Source organism: Amia ocellicauda, chromosome 19, assembly GCF_036373705.1.
Source record: "Amia ocellicauda isolate fAmiCal2 chromosome 19, fAmiCal2.hap1, whole genome shotgun sequence".
NCBI classification, from domain to species: domain Eukaryota; kingdom Metazoa; phylum Chordata; class Actinopteri; order Amiiformes; family Amiidae; genus Amia; species Amia ocellicauda.
The window spans coordinates 19,200,996-19,225,816 of record NC_089868.1 but is presented as its reverse complement, the minus strand read 5'-3'; the positions used below and the strand labels follow the sequence as shown (position 1 = coordinate 19,225,816).

The following is a 24,821-nucleotide window of genomic DNA, read 5'->3' as shown; positions in this document are numbered from 1 at the left end:
TATGTAATGCAGTAATAATTACAGCTTGCATGGTAACCCCAGCATTCTCCAAAGACCCGAGAGCACTTGGCGTTCCCGAGTTGGTGCATCAGCTGCTTTCACTTCACTCCAGCTGCACGAACGTTGCCGTGTCACGCCTTTAAAGCCAGTGCTCATTGCTAGCATAGTCGAACTCACCTTGACCCCCGAGTCCCAGACAGGAGGGATTAGTGTCGAAACGCCAGTCCCCTTCACCTGCTGGCCGCCCTCCGCCCATTTCCTGCTTTAAACGTTGCTCTTCATTCCCTGTAATCTCCCCCTGCCTTCGTCGCCAATCCTGTAATCTTCGCTTCCTTCTCTTGTGACTTGCCTCGGCTCTCACATGGCCGCACACAATCGTTTTGTGAAGAGGCACAACGCTTCCTCGTGTCCTGCTCTATTAGATCATTCTATTTATAATAGTGATGAGACATTCATTAATCGTGACATTCTGCATAATAGTATCATTACTAAAGCTGCTAAGGCATAAATATGTTAAAAAAATGTGTACTGATGTATTCAACCACCTGGAACCATTTTAAGTGCTTAAAGACTTAGAATTGTGTGGCAAATGTGTAATGCTAAATCAAATATAACAATCTGAATCTGAAATAAATGGTTTCCTCCATTTAACAAAACATATATGATAGTGTTAATCACAAATGCCATTGCAAAGTCAAGCCAGCAATAAATGATCAATTCCCTTTGGAAGAGACAACACGCTAGATTATGTTGTTAACGTTTTTGCTATATATTAATGATTCAGGACTATTTTAATAAACGAACTTAAGCGTGGCAGGGAAATTACTGGTTTTGAATTGATTTCCATTTTGCAAAATAGAATTTATGGCAAGAGTCATGGAGAGTTTATGGAGAGTCACTTCGTGCCAGGTTCTCTTTAATGTGCCTTTGCAGTGAATGCTGAACTGTAGCTCTTGTTAAAATGTTGAATGATCTCATTTTAATGAAAACCAAAAACCAATTCTGAAAAAAATTTTAATCTTTAAATGTATAAAGAAATCATTTTCAAGTTTACATAAGAACTTGCTACACACATTTTATATTGCATAGCTATGTTAACTTATTTACAGATATGTCTCTAGGTTAACAGCAACAAAAATGTATATAATCTGAGAATATGCACAAAAGTACACTATACTGGAAACAACCTACATATTTTAACTATTCAGATTACTAACAAGGACTGTGGCTACACCTGGTCTAATTCTTCATTATTATCCATATTATTATTATGCAGTACAACTAATAATGCTATCTCTATCAACAGTGCACTTCAATTAAGATACAGATTCATTATTAAATCACACATCTTCCCTATATGTTCCTAATACCAGACAGATAACAGTACATAGAAGAACTAACTACTGCACAGCCCGAGGGCTGAAGCTGGCACTGTAAACGCACACTTACTACAAACTTCAACTTTGAGGTCCTGATCAATAACAGTAGAACCGGTAGGAACACAGATTATGCTTAGTGTGTAAGGACATTATTGATGCAATGCACTGAACAACCTTCATTTCCCACACCCAAAACCTATTCAAGGGGCTAAAGAGGGTAATTCAATTAAAGTGAAATGTAAAGAAGTAAAGGTGTAACTAGCAAAGCAAACAAAATGTTCTGAACCTGATAAAAATCATCTTAGTGTTTTTAAAATAATGAATACCTTTGAATCCATTAAGATCCATTAAGAAACGTACAGTAGCCTGATCATAAGGACTCAAATGAAAAATCTAGCCTCCCCACCTCCTCGTTAATCAACCTGCAAAATGCACAAAAATACTCAGAATAGCATTGCTTTTTTGGCACTGTAATGTATATTTGACAGGCAACATAAATAAATATCGCTAGAAATGCAATAAAAACATTCCCAAAAAAATGAAAGCAAAAAGAAACAAAATTAAATTATCAAAAAACAGTATACACTGCAAAAGAACCTTCTGCAATGCACACGTAAGGGTTTCACTGACCCAGGAGGAACACCCACACACTCAGGTACCGGTTCTGTGATCATGGCCAGTTCCCAGCCTGGGTGCACACAGCGGTACTACACTGCTCCAGACTGAGGCTCAGTTCTGCTAGCTGGCTCCAACCCACTCTCAGCTTCTCCCTGCAGAAGACGAGACAAGAGCTCTGATGCAGGCACACACTGGGCCAGGGGGCTTCAATCTGGCAGCATTTACACACACCCATTCAAAACAGGGAGATGTCATGAATGTGGGATATCTGTTATAGGGGACAGAAATATTGTAATATAATGTCTGCAGATGATACATACAGGAAATGTAGCACTGAAAGAAGGCTCTAAATGTAATGCATTAACTTCCTGTTGGCAGAATGACTGGAACGATGGGAGATCCTCTGCACACAGTCTGGTGCAATTAAATATATCGCCAGCAGCAGCATGTTGGGTTAAGAATTGCTGTACACAGCCTCTTACACACGAAGAATAAAGGACACACAATAAACAAATCTAAATACAGGCTACCATTGTTTTTATCCACTTAAGAAAACAGAACTCTGTCTGTCTGAAAACAAAACTCTAGAAGAAAAGCGATGACATTGTATAGATCTGGGACAAATCTATTATTGTGTTGACATCACTGGCTTAAGATTGAGATTTGAAACAGGGAAATTGTATTTTCTCCACAGCAGTTGGGTAATGGTGACAGCAATCTCACGTAAACTGATTACGTTCCCATTGAGATGGGACTTTTCTGAGAAAGATGACCGGGTGCTGAATGGGGAATTGAGAGCTGTACAATGATATAATAACTGGACACAAGTTATGAAAAAGGTCAAAAGGAAAGTACTTCTTCCATATACACTCACCTAAAGGATTATTAGGAACACCATACTAATACTGTGTTTGACCCCCTTTCGCCTTCAGAACTGCCTTAATTCTACGTGGCATTGATTCAACAAGGTGCTGAAAGCATTCTTTAGAAATGTTGGCCCATATTGATAGGATAGCATCTTGCAGTTGATGGAGATTTGTGGGATGCACATCCAGAGCACGAAGCTCCCGTTCCACCACATCCCAAAGATGCTCTATTGGGTTGAGATCTGGTGACTGTGGGGGCCAGTTTAGTACAGTGAACTCATTGTCATGTTCAAGAAACCAATTTGAAATGATTCGACCTTTGTGACATGGTGCATTATCCTGCTGGAAGTAGCCATCGGAGGATGGGTACATGGTGGTCATAAAGGGATGGACATGGTCAGAAACAATGCTCAGGTAGGCCGTGGCATTTAAACGATGCCCAATTGGCACTAAGGGGCCTAAAGTGTGCCAAGAAAACATCCCCCACACCATTACACCACCACCACCAGCCTGCACAGTGGTAACAAGGCATGATGGATCCATGTTCTCATTCTGTTTACGCCAAAATCTGACTCGACCATCTGAATGTCTCAACAGAAATCGAGACTCATCAGACCAGGCAACATTTTTCCAGTCTTCAACTGTCCAATTTTGGTGAGCTTGTGCAAATTGTAGCCTCTTTTTCCTATTTGTAGTGGAGATGAGTGGTACCCGGTGGGGTCTTCTGCTGTTGTAGCCCATCCGCCTCAAGGTTGTACGTGTTGTGGCTTCACAAATGCTTTGCTGCATACCTCGGTTGTAACGAGTGGTTATTTCAGTCAAAGTTGCTCTTCTATCAGCTTGAATCAGTCGGCCCATTCTCCTCTGACCTCTAGCATCAACAAGGCATTTTCGCCCACAGGACTGCCGCATACTGGATGTTTTTCCCTTTTCACACCATTCTTTGTAAACCCTAGAAATGGTTGTGCGTGAAAATCCCAGTAACTGAGCAGATTGTGAAATACTCAGACCGGCCCGTCTGGCACCAACAACCATGCCACGCTCAAAATTGCTTAAATCACCTTTCTTTCCCATTCAGACATTCAGTTTGGAGTTCAGGAGATTGTCTTGACCAGGACCACACCCCTAAATGCATTGAAGCAACTGCCATGTGATTGGTTGGTTAGATAATTGCATTAATGAGAAATTGAACAGGTGTTCCTAATAATCCTTTAGGTGAGTGTATATATCAAATTTGATTGGATAAAATGTAAATACATATATAAATTACAGATGCGTATTTCCTTCACAGCATAACTGACAAGGCACTTACATTTGCACTTCAGCCTGAGGTATCCACATTTACACAGAGCTCTCACAGAAAAACAAAACCAGCTTTTATGGTCTCTTTCTTTCCTGTTAATCTTCAACTTTTAGGGTTTTGATTCAGAAACCTGCAGCTTGATAAGGCCTCCCAAAGCGAGTAGGCTGAATTTCTCAAGGGCAAATGCCAGATTAAAAGTGAAGTTCCTATGAAAAAGTGTGACAGATCTGTTTCTAGGCACCCCTTTTGATTTTTTTTGACCAGGGCTAATAAGTCATGTCAATATTCAGTAGAAAGAAACAGTATATAGTTGTATTTAAAATAAATCATATTTGTACATTTTTTATTTGATAGTCTTTAATCAAGTATGCTAATTTATTTATTAAACACACTGTGCAAGACACTCATTGGCATATGAAGAACTGAGAAAGTGTGAAGTGAAACTGGTACCAGGTACACACTCTTATCAGCTGTAATTGTTATGTAACACCATCAATGATGCAACACGTTTCCACAGGGTACTAACATTTGGTACTGGGGCTCCTACTGTGGTTTAATCCTTGGGTTACGTTTTTAGTACTTGTAATTGTAGTAATTGTACATTAATTTTATTAACAAGAAGTATTTATTTCTAAAACACACAGAGTAATGCAGACATCTGGGTTTGAAGAACCAGAACAGGTTTACTTTACAGGCTGATGGGGGGTCTTGGCTTGAGCGTTTAACTCACTGAGAGCACTGTCACATATATCGTCTCCGATTTCTGCTTCATGCTTACTTCAGTAAATCTCAAAGGCCAGGTTGATTTCCACATCTCTCCATGGAGATGCATGGTCTCTATTTATAGCACAGTAAACTGCACGCCATCATTGGTCTAGGCAGCTCATATTAAATGCACCTTTCAGCTTTCAACAGACACACTGTTAAAATTAAATTATGCTGTTGAATTAATTAACACAAAACTCCAGCTGTCAGAGACAAAAGTTATCACTCACAGGACAAATGAACCTGTGGAAATTGCCTTAGTAGGTAACATGTGCTTCATCTCGCTTATTCTGAGCCACCTCGAAACACAAAAGTAAAAGACAGAACCTTCGAACATCATAATCGCTCAGGGCAAAAATGCATTAATTCCTCATGAGTAGCCTCCTACTCACCAAATGAGTAGGACGCCATGACTGCAGCTTATTTCACTATTCAGGCAAACAAAGATACCACTGCCTACATCCAGGATATTTACATTTTTAAAGCAGATCACAGCCACACACAATCCAGCCATGATAGCAGCCTAACATTCACATGATTCTTATAGGCTGGGGACATACTCATACATACACTACAACATTACTCATTTGATGTTTGCAGATAAGATTGATTCACTTTGTTAAGAAAAATATAGCTTTAGCCAAATAGGATTAAAAATAATTCCTTTAGTCCCTTTCATTTTAGGAAGGGTATATATACTGAATTTTGACATATACAAAAATATTTTACCCAGTGATATTTAAAAAAAAAAAAAAATGCAAAGTTTGATTTTAATTGGAGGTGGTGGGCCTCCCATTAAAGAAGTGTACTTTACTTTGCATATACACTTTAAATCAGTGCTTTATTAGGTCTAATGTCTGCTGTATGTTGTTTATTAAATGGCATCTTAGCACAGTGAGTATAAACTCCAGCCAGATGGAAACAGTAATCTTGCAAAATGTGACAAAATAACACTTTTTCACAATTAAAATAGTTTCAACACAAACTAATGTATTAATTGTTAAATTCATATTATGATTTAATTAATGTTTAATCCATTTTACAGAGTACAACAAAAAAAAAAAAAGCTCAAACCAGGCAGCGCTAACGAAATACAGGTGTATTCTGATGCCTCTCAAATTAAGAATGAACACAGAATATGCAAAATGTCAACGGCCTCATACGCTGTTTGTTATGACTCTGCTGCAGTTCAATGATCCACTAAATCTCTGCCACTGACAGCTTGACTTCAGCTGTCACGTATTATGGCAACAAATATTTATAATTTATTTTGGAGGGCATAAAGGGTGTTTTATTGCTCCTTGACATTCAAATGTCAGCAGCCATGAAAACTGATCTCGGAGGCAGGACCAAAACCTGTATTAAAAAAGTAAAAATAAAACAACAACAAAAAAACTACTGCTGTTCTGTAAATAGGAACAAACTAGGAGAAAGTGATGTGCAAATTCATGCAAATGTCACCATAGAGACCTGACGTGGATTTACAGCTGGAAAACTTGGGCAATCGCGCCCTTGCTAATTTATATAAGTGAGGATCAGTGAAGTATAAGTCTTTAGCTTAGTAAAAACTATCACAGTACTTCATAATTTTGTCCATCATCAAAACAGATTACATGCAAGTATGCATTTGTGCTACAACAAGCCTTAGAAATAGTTCTTTAAAGCACTTTCCACTAATGTAACACTTAATGCCAATTTGACTGTTTATATAACAAGTCTTTGACAAATGATGATAAAACCACTTAAAATGAATCCTCTCCTAGATCAACTTTTCAGCATTTAAAAAAACATAATTCTCTACAACAGGCTTAATGGTGTGCAACTCACTGGACTAGCACAACTAAGAAAAGCTGGGTAATCTAAAGGCTCTGACCAAATTATTTCAATTCAAAATAAAACTTCACAAACCTTTTTTTTAATACCTTTCTTTCAGGTTCTATTTTTAGAGACTGGTTAATCTTTTATAATTGCATTTTCATCACAGATACCACACTTTGCACTCACACTCTGTAAACAGCCATAGCATTTCATGAAATCACCTTCAAAGCAGGACACCAATTCAACCTCATGCTAATGTGCTTTGTAAGCAACATCCAAACCCATTGGAAATGCAGTGCTTCACAGTGCTGTGGGCGTATTCCCCAGCCAGCTAGAACATTCTCCAAAGTCTTTTGATGAATAGCAAGTATAGTCTGCACTAGAAACGGAGCTTAGGTTTTTCAATGAGGGAAAACGTAGAGGCTTTTTATTTATTTATTTTCATTTTTTCCTAAGGCTACTGGGACCTCAGTGGATGGAAATCACCTAGGTCTCTGCAAGGCTCTCCACCTGCTTTTCTGCTTTGTGTTGGAAGCTTATCTCTGAGTGTTTTTAAATATTCAAACCAGCACCACATGGCGCTGATAACTGTTGCAATAGGAAAGACTTACTGTTTAAATAAACTGGCATTCAAAAAACAACATACAAAAGATCCTACCTCAATACATCTTTGATATCTATGAATAGAGTAAACCACAACTTACTTGTGGTTACTTACTGTCACTGAGAAGTGAGCATAAAAAATTACAGAGCAGCCTTCTAAAGGAACTGCCTTGGATCAGTGAAAACATAGAGAGGTGATGTCTTGCCTAGATAGAGGACATATTGTCATGTACATTAGCCTCAATCATCATTCACACTGACGAGCGAGCGAGCTGTGACAACACACTTTTCAGCATCTCAGTAAGGGTGATGTGTTGTGCCAGTCAAACATCCTTCTCTCACAGAGAGCTCATTCTACATCCTGACCTTCCTGAGGAAATCTTGTGCTCAATCATACAGATGCACATGACTTTACTCTGTATGTGTTAAAGAACACTGGGTCAAACAAGCAAGGTTCATATCACCAGATTGTCTCAGACATCCTAAAGAAAAATGAGGGCAACTCTTCTTGAAAAGACTATTCATCATCGTAAAGACTTTGCAGTGTTTAATAACCCCTGACTGAAGTTTGCTTTGGATTAGTGCTCTAGAAAGTTTTTATGCTTTTAAAGTTTGTGGATTAGTTTTGTAATGTGATATTTAATATTATGATATATGTACAATATAAAATATGATTTCATAGGATGACTACTTCTCAGAGTGAACAATATCTAATTTGCCCATTAGCACTTTCAAATGCTATTTGGATTTTGATCAGTCATGTCTTCATTCGTGGGTAACTCTTCATGACCATCAATCAATTGTTCGAATCATGTCAACATTTTATTTTTCTACTTTAATTGACAGAAATTAATTAAATTGTCTTAGGCTATGTGTGTGAAACAGATGCTTAAACAAATGGATGACACTTCAACTCCAATTTTGGGTGACACAGAGAAGAAATAAAAAAATTGAATATTCCGTGTTTTGAAAATGCATCTCTTGTTGGATTACCCCATTAATTGTGTGTTTTAATCTCTCCTCTGTTTTAAAACAACATAATAGCCACTGAGGTGAGATTTGGAATCACAGGCAGGGAGGGCTCATAGAAAGACAGAAACACTAGGAATGTGTCATGTATTCTGAATCCTCTGAATGGAAAGTTTATTGTCAGCTTCCATGAAGAACGCAGGTGTTTATTATGCATTGCACATCATGTTCCCTCCCGAAGGCATGGTAACCAGGTTTCTATGAGCTCCACTGAACCAGAGAGACCTGGTCAACAGAACAGTGTGTAGTAACAATGTGCTGAAATTGGATTCCAGCGCACAAACAATGGCATCCTGCCCAGACCCTTGGTAGCGCTCTGTAATGAATGCTTAACGGTTTCCCTAAACATCAATTTCATGACATGAGCGAAGATTTTGCAATAAAGTACCAGTCACACGAAGGCTTAGCCCAGCCATGGCTCTCATGTCATAAGATGACTTGATTGAATATTGAATCAGCCACAATATTTCACTCGATTAAAAGCACAGATAACTTTGGAAGGATACTTGATCTAAAGATTCGATGATCTTCAGCTGCATCGGTTCCTTATAACATCTATACTACACACTTGTACTAACACATATTGTACTAATATAGAAGCCAACTGCTGTAATACTTATCTTCATATTTAGAACATGATATAAACTATGATGAACATTAATGTTCTACGAAAACAACTCTTATCCATAGCCATCTAGCACAAGGATGTCATACTGGTATGGAGGGTTATTACTGGTGCAGAGTTGTGATAATCTGTTTTTTCGTTATACCATGAAGACAAGGTCATTAAATGTAGAGAACAAAATAAATAAGACACTTTCACAGACATTCTATAAGCTTAAAAGTATACAATTAAAAATATGCTTGCTTAAGTAGATCATAAAAAAAAAAACATCTGCAAAATAAAAAACACAGGCCATCAGAGGCATGGAAATGCTGTGTTAGTTTCTTCAGTAAATCCTGACCAGTCTATACATATCAGGGTGTGTGGCTTACCTGTACTCCTGCTGAGACAAACATTCGCACAGATCCTGTGCCGTAAACCGTAGCTTCATATTGGCAATCTACAATTTAGACAAAAACAATCAAATGGATTCAGTTTAAGCTGCTATAATTGTAGGTTTCAGTTGAAAACATAAACAGTGTGATTACAATAAGTAGGCCTAGTAAATTTCACCTGCAACTATAAAACATTATCATTCATTGTGAATTACACTGATTATAATCAACCCCAGGTCAGACTGTGTGCGAATAACAGAGCTTTTCTCACCTCACTTGATGCAATGAAGGTGTGTAGGGTTTGTACATCATCAAAGCAGCCGTCTGATGCCAAAACCCTGGAGAGAGAGAGTACAACTAAGGGCATTTCAGATTGAAGTACAAAACAAATTATATATTTTCACTGTCATAACAAACCGTCTCAACAGGGCATGACTGTCTTATGCCTAAACAATATGACATAAGGGTAATTTGTTATACTCTTTCCATAGGCAATTTAACCACCACTCAAGACTGTGACCATCATTGCTCTCCAGTAATCAGTCCTGGCTGACAGCTCTAAAATTCAGGCCACAGGCATTAAGGAAAGAGTGCAGAAACACAAGACAGTTTCAGCGGGTTGTCCTTGCATTATACATATTCTGTCTTCTCTGCTTTTGAATAATGGAAAAATCATGTGACCCATGATGAGTCACTGTGAGCTGCTCTACACACAAGAATATGTGATGTGCATGCTTGTACAGTAACTGTTTCCCAGGCAACTAAAGGGGAGTCTTTAAATGCCGTTCATCAAAGAAAAACCAGGTCAGACATAAGACAACATTACTCTACTTGCACAGAAAAACAGGATTCAATAAAACAATAAATATTCCTGGTGTAATAATTGAACTACTACCTTGTCATGACTTAATTCACTAAAACTCCATGACAGCATTGTGCACTTTCAGACAAATTGTACATCCTAATTGAAATCTCTTAAACATACTATACACTATAGTATAACATCATTTTATTACCTACCCCATTTGAAGCCCAGCTAACAGCCTGAAACCAATCCCTAGTCATCAATGTGACTTTTTATAGAAGTATTATAACTAAACCTAAGTAGGTTTATCTGCAATGAATATTTTGTTACTTTCTTGTGAATCTTTGGGGTAGCAAAGTGGTTAGTTTCTGTGATGATATGACTATTCTAGTAATCTTCAGGGACTGGTCACAAGTGATGTACTTTGGTATAGCAAGCAAGAGAGAGGGAGAAGGATATATTTTGGCCTCCATAACAGTAAATAAATAAGTGAGTAAATAGTAAACCACAAGCACCTAATCCAAGGCTTAATTGCAGATCAGTGAATCACACGGCCACATAAGTATGAGAATATAAGGTAGAGTATGTCACCCATCATTTCAGCTGGAAATATTTCATAAGGCTGCTCTCTCTGATGCCTCCATTCTCGACAGCAAACATAATTAAGCCCACAGATCCCACAACAACAGGAGCCTGTCTATTTGGGTATCTCTACCTGACTGAAGATGATGCACTTTGCTTTCAGGGATGTCGAGGGACAGACACCAGCTCCCAGTTTTGGAACAGAAAACAGCCTCCCTCCCCTTAGACACGCACTATTACACAACGACTAAAACCTACCTTTACATAAGTGCCTGCATTCACCGTACGACATGTCTATCTCACATCATCCTTCTAAATCCAAGACCCTCAGTCAAATTATTATTTATTTATAAGTCTAAATTAAATATCATTAAAAAATGTTGTTTGATCCTACACGTGTGTATGTAGTTGAGTATTTTAGAAGTTGATTTACTTCATGAAATAAATACAAAAAAGTTATGTACTTGTGTTAAGGCCAACCCTTAGGCAACAAGACAAAACAAATTGGGTGTTGCACAGAAATCTGCCTACAAATGTACAAGAAACTTTCATTAGTGTACAAAGGACAATTTGATTTTAAAAGGATTTTTTTTTCCTTATAAGGAAATATTGTCCATTCAGCCTTCCTGTTATTAAGTGTGCTCTTAAAATGCATGTGGTCAGACCCTGAAATCAAAATTGGACTCCTGTAACTCAAACACTTATATACTATATATTCAAGCACAGGAGTATTGTGCCTTTAACAATATTGATTCTTGTTTCAAAAAGCAATCACATCAATCTTTCTTATAAATGTGTTCTCATATAGCAAAGAAAGAGAAATAGAAAAAAAGGCTGCTGCTCCCTAGGAGTCAAAGGAGAACCCGTCGAGAAGGGCTGGCACTTGTTTTCATCACAGCAGGCCGTGCTCTTTTGAAGACAGCTATTGGTTACTTCAAAAGCTATCAGTACATGTATTTGTATTATTTGTAATACTTTATCTGTGTGCATTCAGTGGATATTTATAATAATCTGGTTGCCAGCCAACAGTCAGAATATGCATGTGTGCATGATGATTAATAACAAAGACTAATTTGTGCACCTTTAGAAGAACATTCGATAAAGAGTCAGTCCCTGCTTATAGTAGAAGAAAACTGTAGAAGAAAATCTCAACACTTCAAGAAACCAAATATATTTGAATATTTTAAGTCACTGATCAGATATCACAAAATTGGCTGCCTCTCATTCATGTGAGAAGTAGGACTGCTAAATAACAAAACATTGAAAGCTTTCCTAATTTCTGAAATATTATACATCATATCCTTTTTACACACAAAGGCGTGGGAGCAATGGCTATGGATATTAAAAACTGCTACACACATATTTATCAATTTAAAAAAGACTTGCCATGCACTCTATATGACCTTCCATTAATGAATGGTGTTGAGCAAATCCTTTTCTGCGGCTCAAATGACGCATGCTCCTTTTCACCCACCATACTATTAAGTACGAACGTTGCAAAAACATCCAAGTGAAAAACACACCATGAGCTGAATACGAAACAAGTCAGAAGCTGCTGGACTGGATTAAAAGTTCCACGGATAATGCTTTACTTATCTACCATTTGTGATGCAGGAAAAGTACCACAATATAGTAACAAGTCAATTCCAAACGGAAGGAAAAATGCAAAAGATAGCAAAGAGGCAACAACTGTTATTGCTACACCATCACAGCTGTTAGAAGTTTTATTACAAGAACAACTTTTTTTCAACTGCCATTTCGGAGACCTGCTAGTGGAAATATTTGTACTTATACATTGCTTAAAATAAAGAAGTTGAAGAGTGTCTGACTACACCGTTGCTGCCATACCTCTGGAAGGCATCCAGGAGCTTTTTCACAGCAGCGATGAGGTTCTGCAGGCAGGAGAAGGCCTTTTCAGGAGGAGGCAGCTTCTCACCGGGCCCTGGCGTCTCCAGAGACTGAAAAGGAGCCTGAAAAGCTGCAAACACTGCAGATCTGAGAGGAACAAGAGAACAGAATCTGTTTTTAAATGAAATGAGCAATTTTATTAGCTCTACAATAAGCTCTTTGGTCTTGAATAACTGCAACAGTGGTTAGGCAGGAAGGGGGGGTTATAATTGTAGAGAGTATGTATTCAGAGGTCTGTGAAGTCTTAGTGACTTTTGAACAATTAAAGATAAAAAAATAAAATAAAACAGTATGCAATTTAGCAACAGCCCCTTAATCTGCAAATGCGTGTCATCAACTGTGTACCTGGCACCGGCGGTATTGATTTGCACGTTGTGTGCAAGACAGCAGGTACAGTACATCACACACTGAACAACACTGATTATTACAACAGGTTCTTAAAAACTCCCTTTGATTAGGCTATTTATTTTAGCATTTTTAATTAATGCCTTTAGAAATATCTGACAAGACGCCAGTGAGAATGTGTTCTCCGATGTGATCTGTAACCTTGCCAGCATCAGGATATATATTATTATAGATGTTATTCAAGCCATTGGATTTGTTTTTATGCAAATTAGACATGGTAGACATGTTTGTGAAATGAGATTGTTGTTTTCGCTCTCATACTATTGTTCTATAAGGCAGTGACAACCCGTGTATCTATAAAGGTGTTTTTACACCTCCAATATTCACATCCTTCATATAGCCTACTACAGTGGGTTTTAGCGACATAAATGCAAGTGTGCATTCAGTATTTGTTGCATAAATTAATGACAAAAGTTCTATTTTCAGACATCCAGTACTGGACTTAACAAAAAATATTTGTCTAGCGTATTTGTTAAAAAACGAGGTTCACAATTATGTAGTGGGAAAATGTACTTTTATTATTTCCTTTATATTCTCTATATATTATTAATGGTTTCATGTTGCTAATTCAGTCTGGTCAATAAAACAATCATTTGTCTGTATTTACTCTGTTCTGGGGGCTACTTATTAGCTCTTAATGCATTTCTGTCCAAGGGGTTACTTCAATCAAGCATTGTATTCTTATGATTTAATTCAGCCACTGTCTTCTAGGATATTCAATCAGCTGAAACAGTTACACAGTATAGAGGTTCTGTGTTTTGGAGCAAGGTATTTAGTTAAGGACTTACAACAATGTCTGATAAACATCTGCTGCCTAAGAATGCTGAGGTCTGTGTTAATTATTATGTATGTGGTAAACTATTTAAACTAAACTGTATTTTAATAAGATGCAATCACTTCCAATATAGAAGACTATAACCCATTGTCTACCTGAAGATACAAAAAGGCTTCACCAATTCACATCCTCAGTTCTTTTCTTCACTTCACGTGAGAGGAGAGCTCCGGGATAACCTGTATTTATGTTTTCTGTAATAATATTGCTACTTCTTCACCAGTGTATCTTGGGATTTACTAAGACCACTACAATTACTCATACCCTAAACATTCAAATCCAATAAATTCTGGCCTGACATGTTTTTGCAATATTTCACTCTGATCGTCTTATATTTGCATGAATTAATCACAAAAAATAAAACTCACTGTACTTTTTTCTTTGCTAAAAATAACTTTTTGTAACATTGCATTACAATTAGTACAATGTGAACTGCTTCTATGTGGAGATGCAGAAATACATGTAGATGTGATTATTATTTATTATTATTGTTGTTTGTTTTAGACCCTTTCCTCTTAAAAAAATGTATGTTGAGCAAGGATGCAGAGCAGCATATTCAAGTTGTTTTTTTTTAAACCCCTGTGACTCAAGTCTTCCCTGAAGCCAGTTGTAATATCGTTATTATCAACAGCAGTCAGATTCAGAAAGGTAGGAGGTGGTGTTAAGAGTGATTACTGTTTAGGATGACACGGTTAAAATAAAAATAGTTCAACAAAATCAAATTAAATACTCTCTAAGTGTTTTATATTGTAAACTGATTCAATACTCCTGCTTACCTGACCTGACACACGTTGTTCCAGATGCTCTCAAACACGGCCCAGATCTGGTCAGGTGATGGGCGGGGCTCCTGGGAGCTCCGTTCTGTTGTCATGAGTGTGTCACTGTCGCAGGACGCCGGGGGCCTCCTCTCACCCTTCTCAGGGCCCGCATCTACAGGGTTTTCCCCTTGAGCTCTGCCGTCACCCTGTAATCCCAAGGCACAGTTGAACACGCTGTAGGAACTCCAGGCAGAAAGAAGGGGTTACATAATCAGGGGCTAAAGCATGCACCGATGAAATGTTTGTGCTACACAGAGAGAGCAGGTGAACTGGAGTTGACACAGGCTGGCAATGATCACAGAGAGCTGGTGAGCAGGCGCCCTGTGAACCGCCATCTACTGTCAGAGCTCACCTGAGAGTCTTCTGCCAGCAGCTGTTTTATTACAGCAAAAGTCTCTGGGAGAATGCCATTATAGTCTGATCTGCAACTGAAACCATGCAACAGTTCATGGGCTTCCTGCAGAACCAGCCTCATGGAGAACCTGTCAATTGCTTTACCTGCAGATGAAATGCACTGTTAATATAATTCGGACTACTCAGATTTCTCTCTTCTGAAAGGATGAGCAACGTACAGCTTTCTTAGTTAACACAAATAAAAAATACATACAAATAATTAACCTTATATAAGAATGAATTAAATAACACAGATTACATCAAATGCATTCAACATTGATAAATAATTAATTAGTGAACTGAATTAAGCAGCTGTAGGTAGCAGAGGAATATATTATATTTATACAGCAAGATGGGAAAAAAAGTGTCCAGCCCAGCATCCAGTCAAGATGTTTCCGTTGAAGCATTTGAAAAGCTTTGCACAGTTCCTTCTTTACACTGGAAAAAGACCCAAATCATCAGAGGGTTGTATTTTTCCACTGGACTTCTTGTTAAACAATTTTGTTACCAAACCATGGAGATTTCAGCTTCCCACACCAACTCAACCTGGACAATGTCCAAACAGTCTGCACTGAAAAAATATTAGTAAAGCTAAACAAATTTGGAACATATGTAAATCATATACGTCATGCAGAAAGTCATTACATACAGTATCATTAAAATAAAAACAAACATGAAATAAAAATAAAAAGAATAAAGCTAGATATTATATCACCATTCTTACCTTGACAAAGATTGTCACTTAGATGTTCAACAGAATGCAGCAGATTCCTCTGAAAAACACTCCCAAATACAGCAATCCAGTGTTTCTTAAAGCACTTAAGTAAATCAGTCAGGGTCCAAGGAGGCTTTATATAAACAATCTAGAGGAATTCAATTAGTCAAAGGATACAAATAATAGGGAAGTGTGCAATGTATTTGCTTCATTTCAATACACACAATTATTTGAGACATTTTAGATTTGGTGGAAGATCATTTCACAAGATTTCCAAAACTGGGAAATAACTGTATTGTACTATAAAAGTAAGACCGAAATGTAATTTACAGTAGTAAGTAATCCTAACATAAACAAAATCTTAGGCCAAACCAAACCCTATCACCATTCCACATGTGTACTAAAAACTATAATTTTTATGATTTTCCCCGCTCTTGTTCGCTACGGCTAAACCGCCTGCTGGACAATCCTCTAGCAGCCAATCCCCACCCCAGCAAGCCCGCCATGCCTATGCTAACTTCTGGGGGAAACCCTGATACAGTAGTCCCTTTCTTGCAAATTTGATTCTGAAAATTAAGTGGATCACATTTAATTGTCAGCTGTATCCTTCATTCTCCCTGTAGGTTTAACCTTGCTGTTTATCTCAGGATTGTTATTATTATATGAAGTTATGCGAGTCCAGACTACTGTAATACCTTGTTACTATTATATAATAACTTATTTCCCAACAGGACAAAAGGTGCAGCTGCTATACCTCCAGCCAGAGGTCCTCAAAGGCCAGCTTCATCTCCGCCTCCAGCACTGTGGAGAGCGCCCTCCGCAGCGCCCCCTCGATGGCAGAGACATGGGCGCTCGCTTCAGCTGCCTTCCTTCTGCTGGTCTCGCTCTCACTGGGGTTTGTGCTCACACCTTCAACAACAGCACAGCGTGCCAATCGAGCTTGAGCTTCCAAGTTTACTATGTAACAAATATTATTGTTTTATAAAGTGTTTTAAAAACAAAACATGGGTAACACACACAATACGAATACATACGAATATTTCTTAAAAAAAAAAAAAAAAGAAAAAAGATATGGGTTACATTTCCAGAACATAAAGGTTAAAAATGAGCACGAACAGAGATTAAACTCAGCCAGCTTGTTCATTTAAATTCATTAAAATGTATTAAAGCTGTACATTTTATCAGTAAACCTTATCTTTTTAAGTGCTGAACATGAGTAACTGAGAATTGAGTAAAGTGTAACGGTAAGTAATGTTCTACAAGTGATATGAAGAGTGACCTTTGAATACTGGTTAATGTCTTGATCTAGCTGGATATTTAAATACCAGGAGGTTGGAAATGCAACTGTACTATTTGCACTGGGCTGATTTTAAGCACAATGGCGTGTACTGTTTGTGCTGCAGTATATTTCTAATTTCCCAAAGGTCTGCAGTTGTTTTCTCAGTAGTGGTGAATGTACTTCTATCAGCGTTGTACCTGTATCTGAATGCCATGTGACTGGGACAGACTGATAGGTGTATGCGTCAATCTCCGATTGCAGCTTATCTACTTCAGCAACAAGGTCTGCCTTGCTCACAGACTTCACCCCACTCAGCAGTGCTTTGCTGCACAGATTCTTGTCATTGCTGTAAAAGGGGTGAGAGAAAAAGGCAAAGTCAGACACAGTTATAATGCACCTAAGGATACGCTGGGAAGAATGGCAAGAAGTATTATTTGATTAGAGAAGTTCAGAGGTGCCCAATTTGTCAAATGATTATGTTTCTGTGGATCCAGAGGGAAGGCTAAGTAAAGCCTTATCCCACTTGGGTGAAAAAAATGCCTTTTTAAGTAATTACTGGCAAGAACAATTCTGAATATTGCCCTGCCTCATTCATAGGTGTGGCTGGAATTAGGCAAGGAACATGCCCTGCATTTGTTATTCTGCAAACATGATTTAACCTGTCAAATGTCAGAATATCATCAGTTTCTGTCTTGCACTGATAGATCATTTTTATTTAAATCCACTTGTAATTAAGATACATGTACTGTATCTATCTGTATCTATGTAATTAAAATGGAGGTTATCTGACAGAGACGGCAACCTTTGCTGTTCTGGTCCTTAAAACCCACAGAAAAATGTAAGTGTCACCACAGCAGCTCACTGAGTCAGCCCTGAGAGCGAGAGACAGGAAGAGAGAGAGAGAGAGACACACACACACACGCACGTACGCACACACGCACCACTACTCACGTGCACAGGATGACAGCCCCCCCTGGGTATAAGCTCTGGTACTGCAAGCAGCACTGCAGCACACGATCATCATTGTTTTCGGCACTCAAGCCATCTGCAATACATTTTATTCACATGACATTAACTGTCCATAAGAGGGGAAAATCTTATTAACAGACCCCTGCTGTGACAAAAAACATGATAAGCAGATGGCCATTGTCTTGCATTTAGGCTACTTCAGATTCCAGTGTGATTTCTTAAATAAGGCCATATGGTAGCCCTGTTAGAGCAATCAATAGCACCATAGGCTGTCCTATAAGCCAAGAGACAAAGTGCTACTTCCGTTACATTTCACATGGTAATGCCTCAGAAATGGGTAGTACTGGTTTGAATATTTGTTTTGTAGGCTGAAAAAAATGTTGTAATTCAAAAGAAATTCCAGATTTTAACTTTGCACAAATATATGTTTTTGAATAAAAAAAAAGCTTTCAAAGGAAAGCCAGGGGATAGGTTACATCACAGGGAACCAGATATGTTATTACACTGATCCAAAACAACAAACAAGAATCTAGTTAAATATTAGAGTAAATGCACTGATTTTTTTTATCTATCTTTTTTGAGTAGTTGATTATTATTCAGTGCTGACATTCACATGAACTTAATATGCCAAACGAAGATTAACACCAAAGACAATACAAAATACACCGTAATTAATATCTGAAAGCTCAGCTACTTTTTCACTTGAAAATCCTGGAATACCCTTGAATGAAACCACTGAAGGTCCAACATGAATACACAAGCAGCTCTGAATGACAAATCCTGACAAGGTGACTAAGAACATTAGGATCGTGCCATACATATTAAAAACCTACTCTGCAGACCAAATAATCAGTAGGTCCTCTCATCATGTTATTACAAGTATTAATGTAAGCACAGGAAAACGAAAATCACCATCACCCAAACTGAAGTAAACATATTATGATGAGCAAACGTTGCATTAATCTAATGACTCTCTACAGCGTTACTTTGCAGAGGACCTTGCTAGTGTACCCTTAGCACCATCTGTTGGAAAAACACATGACTGGTGTGAACTGTAAGGCATTGCTTGGCAAAAGTCTCCTCCTATGGACACCTGGAACATATACACTACTCAGCTGCTCAAAACTGCTATTATATTGCATCAAACAGAAACTGCTTCTTTGAAAACATACCTTTACAGCATACAATTAGTTGTGAATTACAGATAAGGAGACTCACATATCTTCTGAGACGCCTGCTGCATGGACTGTCCCCAGAGCCGGGGCTCCTGCTTCTTCAGACTGGTGTAAATGAAGTTGACTGCAGGTATGGCTTTATTTAACACACGGCTCGACAATTTCCCATTCTTCAGTGCATCCAGTTCCTGCAGCACCACCCAGGGAATGAGGATATTGGGGAAGCCTAAAGCTAGAAAGAAAATAATAAAATCAGTCTCAAATATAGCATGGATAGACATTTACATAACTGCATAATATAAGAGGGCTCCTTAAGTTGTGTCCTGATTTGGCAGCCTGCTACTTTTATATTAACATTTTCAGTTGAAGTGTCTGCATCTACACACATCCAATATCAAGGCACACACCTCCAAGGCCATGTGCTTTCATCTTCTTGATGAATTCCAGGTGACTGAGGAGAATGTTGGTATCCAGAACAATGATGCGGTCCTGATGAAGGTCTGCTTTACCTGTACGGAGACGCACACACACACAAAAAACTGAAATCCCTAAAACAGACAGAGAGCGCCATGTCACCAACTTTACATACAAATGCGCGATGCGTCGACCGATGCGTTTCATAAAACTGGAGACAGCAGAAGCCTGACGTGAAGTGACGGGGAGTAACTCCAGTAATTTTCCAAAGGTCATATAAAAAAATGTACTACTAGTTGAATGTATTTATTAACATAATGACAAACAAAATATCAAGACAAGGGCATGCCTGTTGGGAAAGTAAAAGTAATAACTCCGGAGTCCTGTTCACCGGAGATGGTTGGCATAGCAGAAACTTAGAGAAAGTAAGCTGGTACAGTACGGTACCCCGTACTAGTAAGACATTTACTGTCGGTACTGCATATTGGGAAAACACATTTTATGAAAAAGAATATTTTATGTCAATGAATCATTTTCGTTTATGAAATTATAGTAAATGACGTAGAAATGTTCTCTATATCAGACCCATTCCAGCGCAGTGTGGGCGACCCGTGTGTGCGCACTTGACTGGAGTCCTATTTGTTAAGGTAACGCAACCGCGCGCATATTACAAACCTGGATAGGACGAATAGCAATCGATCAAATGAGAAACCCCAAATTAGCACCATGCCACTGCAATGAATAGATACAAAATATGCATCTTCACACGCAAAGCAGGTAACGGTGGAGAATTTCAGAGTCACAATGTGTGGCTGCTTGCTGTGGATGGAAGGCTAGGTGGCACAACGTGTAATATGTTGTTTCTAATTTGTATCTTTTGTCTGCTGGAGGCCTGAATATTGTTTCTAATTGGGCCGAATGTCAAATAAAGAAACAAAGCTTGCATCCCTTCAGAAACATAATAAATGAACACAAAGTCAGTGGTTCACATTGAATTTACAAAAAACCTAGCAACATCTAAGAAAGACATTCTGTTAAACCTTAATGCAAAAAAGCAAAGAAGAAGCATTTGAAACCACTGCTTGTGTGTTCAGGATGGCTTACTACATGAATCTGAACATTTACACACCATGAGAGCCTGCAACAAATGAATAGGGTTGAGATGGGGAATAGCTTCAAAGCAGAACTGTCTGTGGTGAGATCATAGAGCATGTCTGGTGTTTGATGTGGGGGTGGGGGGTATACCATACCGGTAAGAAACAAAATCTACTTTCACCACTGCTTAGCTGGGATGGGAAACACTGCTGTGAGTGAACAGAGTGAGAGTGAGTTTGTACCGAGAGAAAAGACAGTCTCTTCCTCGGGAGGATCAATTTCCATGCAGGTAAGCTCTCCGTAGCTCTCCACCACATTCACCCCCAGCCGTTTGTCCGAGCGGGCCAGGTGGATCTCCTCCACCAACTGCATCTGCACACAAAACACATCATAACTAGGAGACAGAAAAAAGGATCGCGTCCATCATCTTAGAGAACAATGTTAAATTACAAACTGTTAAGACAGATAAAAGGGTACAGCACTGACTCATTTTACTCTAAGTCACTGTGTATCATATGCTTTGTATTTAGTTCAATATAATGAAAAGAAACAATTATGTTAGTAATACAAAATAAAACATACTTCTTGGTCATTGTCGAGGCCGTCGTATGTTTTGGAAGAAGGAGCTGGAATTTGTGAATACTAGGATGAGAAAATAAAAATAGAATCATTAAATCATTAAAATTCAGGATCCAATAACACCTTTTATGTAATGGTCACTTGCAGTTGATCTTAATGGCACAGGGCATGCTGACTGCCACCACTGAACAAAGTGATGAAAGTGATCCTCAAGGCAACTTACCACTTCTGGAATTGAAGACCAAGTCTGACTGTAACCGGCTGTTTCTGGGGGGGGTTCCCTCTCTGTGGGTGGACGCTGTTTCTCTTCCTCAAGGCGGACTGAAGAAGTCCTTGGGATCTTGGCTGCACAAGTCCCTGACTGAGAGTCTTCATCTTGTCTATGCAGGAACACAGTTTCAAGTTTGGCAGGAATTTTATCACGTTTAATCTCTCCTAATAATACTGTAGGAGAAGGTGGGGAAGGCTTTACCCTTGACCCTGACTGTTCCTGCAGTCTCGGGGAAATGCCGTCTTTTTTACTAGTTAATGCAGACCTCTGCCACAATTCACTATTTACATTTTCTAACTTATTGATCTTCTTTGGTATTTTGAAACTAATCTTACTGGTCTTGGATTGTGGCTTTTCTCCAAGACCACTCACAGAAGCCTTTGAGCTTTTGAGACCCTCATGTTGCCCTTGAGTAGGCCTCAGTTTTGAGCCTGTTTCGGGAGTGACAGCTTTCCCCAAAGTAGCACGTCCTTCCTTGTAGTCTTTTAGGTGCAATCTTATGCTTTTAATTTTTCCCTGAGTGTAACTGTTGACAATTTTGGAGTAAGCATCAGCATCCTTAGAAGGCTCAGAGCTACTTTTCACAAGCTTGCTTTCTCCATCCTTGTAATCCTTGGGGAAAGACCTTCCTTTAGACAGGCCAGCTGATAATAACAGGCCTACTTTTTTCTTGGTCTCCTCCAGTTTAGATGGCCCAGCACAGTCCTGGATGTTAGCTGTGTCAGATTTGGTGGGTAGTTCCAGAATCTCCCCTTTACTTTCTTTTTTCTCTTCAGATGTTATGGCAGCTCCCTGTCTTTGACTGGCTTTTCTGTATTCTCTTTCTTTTGTTTTAGTGCTCTGCGTGGAAGACACGTCAGATGATGTGGAACAGCCTGTTTGACTCTTCTTCTGATCATCCTTTTGTGAAGAATTGTGAATGCTGTTAGGAAACATTGATTTTTAAGTTTATATTTTAAAGGTGCAAACTCAATGAACTGAGGACTTGTTGATTTATGTTACCTCCTAGCTGTAGAGTAGGGATGGGAATTTAAATGTTTTCAGTATTCGAATAATAATATTCTTTTCTTTTCAAGTATTCAAAAACTCCTTGGGGATCTGTGTGAGCCATAGTACAATAGTACATATACTATTATTATTTTATATTCCTTCCACTATTCCAATGTTTTCCTGGAATTTCCACTGGGAAATTCAGTTTACTCATATGAGTTTAGTTTAGTTTTTTAAGTATGCATGCAGCGCATTGCTCAGAAATCTAAGAGACGGAACCAGAAATGGGGCTGGGAACTTTTGTACTGTACACCGGAGGAGTGTGAATCATAAGGGTTGTGATTTCAAATGTCACAAACCTTAGGATAATGTCGCACGGATAGTTTATTTTTATATTTAATATAAATACACTTTTTTTTAATCTCCAAGAACTCTCACAAGTAATTGAATACTAAAATCCCTTCATATACATGAATACTCATGTCCATCCCTACATAAAATAATTTACAAACAATCATAAATGTACATAAATGAACTGGGGTTCAACATTGCATGTTTTGTGCTGCTGTGGCCAGCGAATCTACAATAACAAAACAGCAAATTGTACAACTAGGTCACATTCATCAAACATCTGATATCTGAAATCTGAAATAAATCTAGTTATGATCAATAATAATTAATAATCAATTAAATAATGTATGCAACCACACATTTAAACACTCACTCCACTTGATGAATGTCACAGTGTTTGGCCTCCGCAATCTTTCGCTTTTTACTATATTCTTCTCTTTGGGATGTCTGAAATATTGGGAACAAAATGTACAGTTTAATTTAGAAAACTATAATATATGAAACAGCATTAAAATTATGAAAGAATCAAAGACACATTATTTACTGGACAATTTTAAAGCTATCAGTGCTGCCAAGAAGTGAACGGAATGAAGCTTGCAGGACAGCATATAAATGCCATGCAGGCACTTGAACACCTAAATGATTCTTATATCACAGTCCAAAAATATGGTGTCTACGTGAACACCTACTTTCTGTCTATACATGACAGAATCAACTCACCTCATCATCGTCATCACTGGAGGATGAAGACGACCTCCTTCTCTTTCTGTCCTTCTTATGTTTCTTCTTCTTTGACTTTTTCTTTGCCATTGTCACAGAATTTACACTGTATAAAATACATACAGAAAGATACACTCAGGTTTACCTTAGCTACTATCTGTTTCTTTGGAATTTGATTTCACCTGATTGCCAGAAAACAGGTATAACGTAATAGGTTTCATATATGAATTAAGCTCAAGTCCAAGCAGAAAAACTTGGGAGAATATGTTACACTTTCCATTCAATTGCAGGCTGCTCTAACATCTCAAATACTTCCTGGGACATTGAAAACTTTACATTTTAAAACCATTATACAAACACAGATTAAAGAAGAAATGTCACCCCACCTTATACACAAGACTTATGCTCACCGAGGTAATATACAAATCAATACAGACCAAAACGTAGCCAGTTTATTTGACTTATTTGAGTATTATTTTTGAGTGCATTAAATGGTGAATGTACTCTGTTAGCAATCAAATATGCAAGGAAATGGAATAAAAGTGCATCATTCACTCCATCAAAAAAGTTACGTCAATGTTTTAGTAGTACATTAATCCAGTGTTAAGGGTTTCATCTTCAAATAAACAATAACGAAGCCGTTTTGCTGTACAGCCTATCATCCATTTTGTATACACATACATATATACTGAATATACTAATCACAGAACCGCATGGATTTATAATGAATAGGTCAGGTCGATGGGGTTTAACAGGAAAATACAGTAGGTTTACTGTCAACTTTCTAGAACACGTTATACATTTCTCAGACAATTATAAATCTACGGCTGGCTTACATTACAATTAAGTACTTTCAGAAACATTAAAAGCGAAATGGTTCTACTTATTATAGGACTTGGTAATCGTTTTGTATTATTATTTGCCGAAATACCCATTGAGGCTGACACTAACCTGCCTGTAACAGCACACTTCCGTCTAAACGATTATAATAACGTGTGCGCATGCGCGGAACGAAATTCAGAGTCCCTCAAGGGATGATGGGATTTGGAGTGTTTTAAACCTTTGAGACACTAGAACCAATGTTAATAAATTATCAGATTATGATACATATTAAACATGTACACTGCAGTTTTTGAAATA

At 38.2% G+C, this 24,821-nt stretch overlaps 1 protein-coding gene across 1 annotated transcript; it reads right to left on the bottom strand.

Annotated features, from left to right (window-relative positions):
* Positions 1 to 997: 997 nt before the first annotated feature.
* Positions 998 to 24,662, bottom strand: swt1 (SWT1 RNA endoribonuclease homolog). Its single transcript, XM_066692243.1, has 18 exons — positions 24,633 to 24,662; positions 23,682 to 23,787; positions 23,335 to 23,408; positions 21,573 to 22,542; positions 21,353 to 21,412; positions 21,013 to 21,142; positions 19,669 to 19,770; positions 19,305 to 19,493; positions 18,069 to 18,162; positions 17,315 to 17,463; positions 16,593 to 16,747; positions 15,848 to 15,986; positions 15,083 to 15,228; positions 14,689 to 14,876; positions 12,616 to 12,762; positions 9,652 to 9,718; positions 9,378 to 9,445; positions 998 to 2,149 (listed from the first exon to the last, which is right to left on the bottom strand). The coding sequence occupies exons 2-18, from the start codon at positions 23,769 to 23,771 to the stop codon at positions 2,050 to 2,052; spliced, it is 2,868 nt and encodes a 955-aa protein (XP_066548340.1). The 5' UTR covers positions 23,772 to 23,787; positions 24,633 to 24,662; the 3' UTR covers positions 998 to 2,049.
* Between the last annotated feature and the right edge of the window lie 159 nt (positions 24,663 to 24,821).